Here is a 9,161-nt window from a genome sequence, read left to right as displayed (position 1 = left end):
TAAATGTCAATTGTTGACATCATGTTGAGGGTAAAAATGTATTTGTACAAGTGATTTAGGCTTACTAGTATTTTGGCCAAATTAAGCTTTTGGTGGGAAGTTGGAAAAAATTTATCAAATGGTGGTAATAGAGTCAATTTCTCATAAAGAAAATAGAAACTACTCTTTTCACTTGCTCTGTTTTTGCTTTCACTTGTGCTTCTAAGTAAGATGTTCTTCTTTTATCCTCCACTATAGAACTAAGAACTCGAAAAAAATAGAAAAGAATTAGGTTGAGTGAAAAGAAATATTTTTATTTTATTTTTTGCTCATGCAATACCTGAATATAAGTCATATGATAATCAAATAATTAGCTAATGAACTCGTGCATATTGCACTCGCGGCTTCCTTCGGCGAGACCATGACGGAGCATGGTCTTTGGTGAGTAGTCGTCGGTGAGGGTGTAGCCGTATCGGGAGGTCGTCAGATTTGCCAAACACCAACATAGGCAAACTCAACACCCACCAACAGTGGCAGCGTTGGAGCCGCATGATGTTACGAACCCAGGATGGGGTGGCGGATGGAAAGGGTATTGATATTACATTATTTTAGGGTTTCTTAATTGTATAATTCTATCAATAATTGATTCCTAATGTTGAGGGAAAGTTCTATCAAACCATATATCTGGAAAATAAATTCAATATTTAGTAAATAATTATAAAATAAAAAAATGAATTAAAAAATTATAGGACAAAACCGGAAAAAGTAATAGTCCACCAATTGCCACCTCATGTTAATATTCTATTTTTAAACAATATAAGCATTGAATATTTGAAATCCCAACGTTTTAAGTGGCATGGTTCGTATAATTTTTTTATTTCCTTATGTTTTGTTAATTGTTACTTATCTGGATATCAATCGAAACTGCATATAGAATGATGCCTTAAAACACATAAAATTAGAAAAATTACACGGACTAAACCACTTGAAACGTGGAAATTGCAATATAGCCAACGTTTCAGCTAATTTTCAAACATATCCATAATTGATGACGTGACTTTTATTTGTCATTTAGCAAATTACATGTTTATCCTTTGTTTAAAAGTTGGCTGAATATCACATATAGCCAACGTTTCTTGACCGTCGCCAAAATCGCCTATTTATTTTGATTTAGTTTTGTTTATTTATTACACGCAATATATATTTATTCCATCATATTTTTATTTCTTGTTTTGTAGGTCAATTAGTAACTCTAATTTAATAGACTTGATTTTCATTGACTTTCTCTTTCAATGCACACGAATATATATATATATATATATATATATATATATATATATATATATATATATATATATATCCTTAATAAGGAAGTACTTATGTTTTTATTTTGAACGTATGAAATTTTTTTATAATAAGCATAAAAAAAAATTATAATTGTTACAGCCCTAAAATTTGAAAAATGCATAATTTATAAATAAAAATTAACGAAAAAATTTACTGGCGATTCACAAGTAACTTATTTCAATCAATATTTAATTTGTTTCTTATGTCATATTCATTAATTATTTTTCTTCTAAATATTCAAATTTGAATCCAAACATGTTCGAAGCCTGATGACGTTGTTGACTTTCTTAGTCGTAGGTCTCATACGTTGGCTATTGTTTTATTTTCACTAATTTAAGCTAGCCACACAAGTATACGTTCGATATTTCATAGTCGTAAATTACAGTAAATGACTAGAATACAAAATTTACCACACGTAAGCTAGATCTTAAAGGCAAAAGAAAAGGCAAGGAGAGAAAAAAGTGAATCAAGAATTTATGTGAGAGAGTTTTGAGGGAGGGCGCTAATGTAGGTGTGTCTTTCTTTTTAAGTTTTGTGCATATTCAGTGCGTAGAGAGCAGGAAGCCATGGAGAAAAAAAAACACAGGCAATTAAGAATAAAATAGATAATCCAAATAATTGAATAAAAACAACAAAAATGAAAAAGAATAAGACATTGACATGTCGATATCTGAGCCGGAAAATGATCCCACGAGCTCTCAAACAGATAAGTAATGAATGGAAAAAAGCAAAGGGTGCATTAATAATTAATATAATTGAAGGAATTAGTAGCCCTTTCCGTATGGTTTAGGGGCTGGTTTGTTGTAGTAAGTAGGCTTAGGAACGGGGGTGGTGTAGAAGAAAGTTCCGACGGAGTAGAGCTTGGCGTTGTCGTGGTGCGATAGAATGCCGTAATTCTTAGGAGTGAAGGAGTATCCGGTGACGCCATTGTTGACATTGGTTGGGACGTTGCATGACTTGGATGGAGAGGAGTAAAGGTAGGCCTTGCAGTTCTTGACCTTCCATTGATGACCGAGCATCATCTTGGCGTAGAAATAGCCCTTGGCATCGCATGGCTTGCTCAGGACAGAGTACTCACTGGTCTCGTAGCTTTGCACGTGTTCGCTCACACAGACAATCTTGGCCACGGCTCCTAAATAATACACAGGCATATGTTATATATAGATATATATAGAAACCCTAATTAATGAATATATATATATATATATATATATATATATATGGTGCATGTGTTTCAAATATAATACCTTGAAGTGGAGAGTATTTGGGGCCTGATTTACAGTAAATAGCGCCTTGAACGACAACGGTTCTCGGGGCCTCGTACTTTGGTTGTGGCTTGGGCTGGTTGTACTTTGGGAGAGTAGGGTTGACAGGGTATTTTGGCTGTGGCTGTGGCTGAGCCTTGTAATAGGATGGCTTGTTCGGCACGTACTCTTCTTCCTCTTCTGCTTCTGGCTGCTTGTACTTGGGCCCACTAATGGGGTACGTTGGCTTCTTGTAGTAGCTGGGTCTCTCGTAGTGAAGATCTTCATCTTCTTGTGGGTATGGCTGCTTGTACTTGGGGAGATTAATGGGGTACATCGGCTTCTTGTAGTAGCTGGGTCTCTCGTAGTGAAGATCTTCATCTTCTTCCGGGTATGGCTGCTTGTACTTAGGGAGATTAATGGGGTACATCGGCTTCTTGTAGTAGCTGGGTCTCTCGTAGTGAAGATCTTCTTCTTCTTCTTCATCTTCTTCTGGCTTTGGCTGCTTGTACACTGGCTTTGTGGGCAAAGTTTCAGGCTTTTCTACTTCTTCTGGGCTTGGCTGCTTGTACACTGGCTTTGTGGGTAAAGTTTCAGGCTTTTCGACTGGTGTCCCGTACTCATAAGCCGAGGCAATGGCTAGAAAGGACAGCAAGAGAATAGAGGTAATGTAAATGCTTTGGCGAGCCATTATTGGGACTTGGAAGATAAGATAGTACAGAAGAAGATGGAGAGTGAGGATGTCCACAATACACCTTGCCAATTTATAGTTACAACAATCCAATTAAAATATAATTAACCAATAGAATTGTATGCCCTAGGCGCTATTGCTGTGATACATTGCCCCCACTAAGTAGTAAATATTATAACTCTAGCTAGCTTAATCAAGACGTGCACATTTTCAAAATAGAATTAGTCATCAATTCATAATAACGTGCCTCCGTATATATGAGATAGCTTGTCATCGCTTGATATATCGTATTTTTTCCTAATATTATTTAACTATATAGTACATTGTCCTGAAGCTATGTTCTCAAATAAGACGTGCTTTCACATATTTCTGCCTTCCACGGACATGCACAAAAGCAACCATACCCCCTTGTTATTTCTACAGGTGTTTATATCTGGTCACTTGATTTATACTTATTTTGGAAGTGTTGAATCATAATTTATCAATAATTTCAAATATATATATATATATATATATATATATATATATTATAAAGTTCTTTTTTGAATATGTAAATAAAATCGTAAACTTTTTTGAAATTGAAAGGATATTAAAATACGTAACTTAAAACCATATAAATAAAACTTTGGGTTTTATTATTTAAAATTGAAAGCTAAGTGGAAATATTTTATTTTCGTGAATGACAACCATAACCCAACCATCTCGCTATCGTCGCCGCTGGTCCACCCTTCTCATTTGTTCAAATATTTTTTTTTTACCTATAACACGGACAGATATATATAGAATGAGTTAACGCTCAACGAGAATAACTATAATTCTCCAAACATAAACAGATATACATAGAATGAGCTAACTTCAGAGAGCATAACTATAACTTACAAAACGCAAGCAACTATACATAGAATGAACTAACTTCAGCGAGAATAACTATAACTCACAAAACATAAGCAAATATACAAAGAATGAGCTAACTTCAGCGAGTATACCTATAACTCACAAAACATAAATAATAAAAATGCATGAACCGATTTTTATTGTTTTAAGCTAAATCGTGACATAAGATACCCTATTATAAGTCTATCATATTTTAATTCGGGGGTCCCCTAGAGTAGTCGTACCAATTTTCAGTTCGCACTTTGGATATGAAGATATGGGGTTGCAAGGTCCCATACTTCGCTCCATCATATAAACTTATAACATATGAGAAATTTTCCCATTTGGGCCTGTAAGTCGACTCGAGAAATTCTTTGTAAGACTTCCATAGCTCGAGGCGGTACGACTCTCTTACTTATCTTTTCACTTAATAATTTTCGTTACATACATGAATGACATATAAAATAAACATACATAATAAACATATATGATAACATAACTAGAAATAAGAACATGTTATAAATATGGGTAAACTAGCAACGTAGCCGTTTTGAAACATGGTTTTTGGAATCTAGCCAACGTTTGGTAAATTTTGCAATCTAGCCATTTACTGAAATTTACGGATATAAAATACCTAATTTACCCTTTTTCTTATACTTACTTGATCAAAACACTAGTCCACGTTTGACCGGTTTGAATTGTATACAGCCAATTAATTTCAAATTTTTTCGCAATTTAATTGGATATTTAGCTAATTTAATAGGAGATTCGGTGATGTAAGTAAAAGAGAAAATTTAATGCAATAAATGCACAAAAAATTTACCATAATTAACAGAAATTAACAAATCAGCGGAGATTAACAAAAATTTACAAACATTTACACTGTATTTGCTTACACGGCTATAATTTCAGCAATTTAATTTTAGCTTTTTGAATTCATAATAGGAGATTTGGTGATATAATTAAAGGGAAAGGAAATATATTTATTTGATTGAATAAAGTCAAACAAGATAATGAATACACGTGATTATGATAAAATTCCGTTCAAAATTAGAAAATAAATTTGGAAAACAAAAATACCGTACTAAATGCGTATTAAAGGAAATGAAAGAAATCGGCTTTACCTGCACATATGTAAATTTACCATAATTAACAGAAATTAACAAAGCTACGGAGATTAACAAAAATTTACAAACATTTACACTGTACGGCTATAATGTTCATTAAAGAAAAAACGCTCAATAACCAACTTTGCCAAATATAGAATTTTTTTTTAAAATTTGAAATATAAACCGAATATAACAAATTCGGCTACAAAATCAAGTTTCAAAACGTGGGCTAGTATTTTTGAAACCAAACCAAGGCTAATATAGTAAATACCATCTTACATAAATATGACACGTCATCAAATTTGGCTAGATTCGAAAATTAAACGAAACGTTAGCTAGATTACAATTGCAACGTTTGATGTGGCTTAATTAGACTAATTTTTCTATAAATATTCTAATTTACAACTTATCATCACATAACACAACATAACATATCATATCATATCATATCATCAACTCGACATATCATAACATTTCGCATACTAAACTATCATATCGTATCATATAATAATATTTCACATAACAAGACTAACAGACATGTCCAAACAAATAGACATATCTAAACAAACATATTCAAACAAATCACACAAATAAAAAAAAGCACAATCTATCTAATTCAGATCATATAGTTAAAGTATTTATTTTCGAAAGAATCTGTGTTGCAGTTAGATTATTCTCACATTTGCTTTGCAAAATACGATCATTGATCGTGGACGGCTCGAGAAAACTAGATGACTCAGGATCTAACCAGAAAGAGAAAGAATTTGGTTCAAGAACCCACTGAAAAATATTTTCTCTCAAAAGAGGGTCGTTGGAAAAAATTCAAAAACGTGTCTAGCGTAAAAATTACTATAAAAATTGCTGCGGAAAAATCTACAAAAATTCCAGTAAATAGGAAATGTTAACATAAAGTTCTGAACAGACAAAGCCAGAATCCATTTGAAAATTTAAGAAACAAAGCAAATTAACAAATCATAAAAATTTATGGTTTACTAAACAATCAAATCTGCACCCAAATTTGGAAACGACTGTTTAAAATAATTATTCATTCTAAAATCGTAAAAATAATTGATTTGAATAGGATACATACTAAACAAAACATTACAAAAAGAATCGGGTTAAAAAGATTAAAGAACAATCCATACTAAGCGTTTTTAAACGGTTTTAAAAATTGACGAGAAACTGTTTTACAGATCAGCGTATTGTTTTGAGAATAATCGGTAAATATTATGTATTTCATAAAAATATTATTTGATTACATATTTAGATAAAAGACATGTAAATCTAGTATTTTAAAAAAGAATCGAAACAAAATAATGATTTTTGAAAGCACGGTGAGCATTTAAAGAAACTATTTTCATTGAATCCAAACTAGATAAAAGAAATACATACCTTTTTTTTAAGGATAGAGTTGCCTAACTAGAGTTATGAATTTTCAAAGAAGAAGAGGAACGGGGCAAGGAGAGTAGAGAAGAAGCGTGAAAAGTGAAGCATTGGGTGTTTATATATAGGGTTTGATTAAAGCCTAAAAGCCTCAACCTAATCCTACTCCTAGTCCTAATATATTAATTATTATTATTATTATATTATATATATATATATACGTATATGTATATCCTAATCCTACTTCTTCCTCGCTCGCGGCCGGAGAGTTTTCAACTTCTCTGCAAGTTTCCCGACTCTGAGGCCGCCATCACCTGCGCGAGACCACCACCGGCGCAAGACCGCCACCATCAGCACGAGACCACCACTGGCGTGAGACTGCTTCCATTGGCCACTCCTTCTCCGTCGTCTCCTTCTTTGTCGTCTCCTTCTCTCAGGTATTCTCTCTAACTCTCTCTCTGTCTCTCATTCTCTCTCTCTCTCAATATTCTCTATCTGTACAACCGAGTACGACCAGCCCTCTGTTGTCCCTGCCCTCGATCTGATGTCCCTCTTTCGCTCCGACGCCGAATCAAAGCCGATGCGTCGTCATTGTCCCTGCCCTCTTTGATCTACAGGTTAGTGTTTATATATATAAGTTTATTAGTTGTAAATGTTAGTGTTTAATAAGTTATCTAATTACTAATTTATTGCTTAATTAGTTTAGTAACATGTTTAGGTTATTTGGTTTTTATTAGTTTAGGTTATTTGATTAATTTTGATTAGTGTAGGTTATTTGATTTTGTAATCGAAATTTTCAAAGTTGTGATTGTAATTAGTTTAGTAACATGTTTTATTTAGGTATTTTAAGTAATTGTAATGATTTAATTTAGTTACTTATTTGAAATTAAAATTGATTTTGAAATCGAAATTTTAATGGAAATAAAGATTGTTGTATCCAAATTTTTAGTTTACTTGCAATTGAAAGTAAATATGATTTAGTTAAATTGAAATTAAAAATGAAATTGTAATTTTAGTTAACTTTTTGGTTTTGATTACTAGTTTAGGTTAATTGTAATTGTAGTTATAATTGAAATTGTAATTAGTTTTTTATTTTGATTTTTTCAACTTTTTATTGATAAATTGTTGTGACCGAGCCACAGAGGCTCTATTTGGACTTAGTTGATTAATTAGATAATTCTGGCTGGTATGTACATGTTTTTCTACAAATTTCCTGGTTTTTGGTTTATCAATATTATAGGGAAAATTCTGCCGAAATTTCGGTAGAATTTTGAACTAATTAGTCTTAAAATCCATGGGAAACAATATAACACTGGATTTTGAGTCGCTTTCGTATCTTTGTCCACAATTTCTACAACCAGAATTTAAAAATAACATATCTTTCACAATAATCTCTCTCTCACACTACTGAAATTTGCTATCATGCCTTTAGTAATAATTCTCTTTCAAAGTTAATTAATACCATATTTGTCCATCTCGTTAAGCGAAATGTCAAATTCAAATAGAGATTGGATTACCGAGTACGATCGGTTAAACTTGCAGTATAGAACAAGGGTTCATGAGTTTATCCGCCTTGCAAGAAAACGACCGAACGAAAATGGTCAGTAAAAAAGTAAAAATAAAAGTTGCCTCAACTACCACCATTTGATAAGTTTTTTCCAATTTCCCACTAAAAACTTAATTTGGCCAAAAATACTTCTAAGCCACATGTACAAATACAATTTTACCCTCAATAATTGATGTCAACAATATATGTCGATTGTTGATATCTACGTCAACAAAAAGATAACCCAAAACTCACATATGTCAACAATAGATGTCAATTGTTGACATCATGTTGAGGGTAAAATTGTATTTGTACAAGTGACTTAGCCTTACTAGTATTTTGGCAAAATTAAGCTTTTGTTGGGAAGTTGGAAAAAAATTTATCAAATGGTTGTAATTGAGTCAATTTTCTCATAAAAAAATAGAAACTACTCTTTTCACTTGCTCTGTTTTTGCTATAGAACTAAGAACTCGAAAAAATAAAAGAGAATTAGGTTGAGTGAAAAGCAATATTTTTATTTTATTTTTTGCTCATGCAATACCTGAGTATAAATCATACGATAATTGATGCAGGGAAGCAATAGAAATAAAACCTAGACTATTGATTCGCTCAAGAATACCAGTCAAGACCTTCCGAAACCTGTTGAATCGCTCACGAATATCATATTTTGGGCATCAAAATCGAAGTTTTATTGAAACTCGAATTTGGGAACAAAAGTGTTTGATAAATTCGGCCAAAGACTGCCTTACATCCGAAAAAAGAGAAACTATAAATACTGAGCAAAAATCCTTAAGAAAAAAAGGACAAAAAAGCGAAAAAAAACGTCATAAAACTTTAAAAGGCTCGAAAGTGCCCGAAACAGTGTTTTTTGGCCTAAAACGACATAAAAGTTTAAAAGGCTCGAAAGTGCCCGAAACAGTGTTTTTTGGCCTAAAACGACATAATTGATTCCTAATGTCGAGGGAAAGTTCTAATAAACCATATATATA

The 9,161-nt window shown here is 32.5% G+C and overlaps 1 protein-coding gene across 1 annotated transcript; it reads right to left on the bottom strand.

Moving 5' to 3' along the window:
• Positions 1–1,916: 1,916 nt before the first annotated feature.
• Positions 1,917–3,288, bottom strand: LOC149389037 (uncharacterized). The gene is made up of 2 exons (XM_089624305.1): positions 2,574–3,288; positions 1,917–2,458 (listed from the first exon to the last, which is right to left on the bottom strand). The coding sequence occupies exons 1-2, from the start codon at positions 3,259–3,261 to the stop codon at positions 2,091–2,093; spliced, it is 1,056 nt and encodes a 351-aa protein (XP_089480431.1). The 5' UTR covers positions 3,262–3,288; the 3' UTR covers positions 1,917–2,090.
• Between the last annotated feature and the right edge of the window lie 5,873 nt (positions 3,289–9,161).

The sequence above is a fragment of the Urtica dioica genome, chromosome 8, assembly GCF_054948205.1.
Source record: "Urtica dioica subsp. dioica isolate 48M chromosome 8, U.dioica_male_clone48M_v1_H2, whole genome shotgun sequence".
Classification (NCBI taxonomy): Eukaryota; Viridiplantae; Streptophyta; class Magnoliopsida; order Rosales; family Urticaceae; genus Urtica; species Urtica dioica.
The sequence above is the reverse complement of the archived record's forward strand: the minus strand, read 5'-3'. Positions and strand labels throughout refer to the sequence as shown.

Coding starts and splice junctions, on each gene's coding strand:
- LOC149389037 (XM_089624305.1), bottom strand. CDS start 3,261: ATGGCTCGCCAAAGCATTTACATTACCTCTATTCTCTTGCTGTCCTTT. Junction 2,459..2,573: donor CAAATACTCTCCACTTCAAG/GTATTATATTTG, acceptor TGTATTATTTAG/GAGCCGTGGCCAAGATTGTC.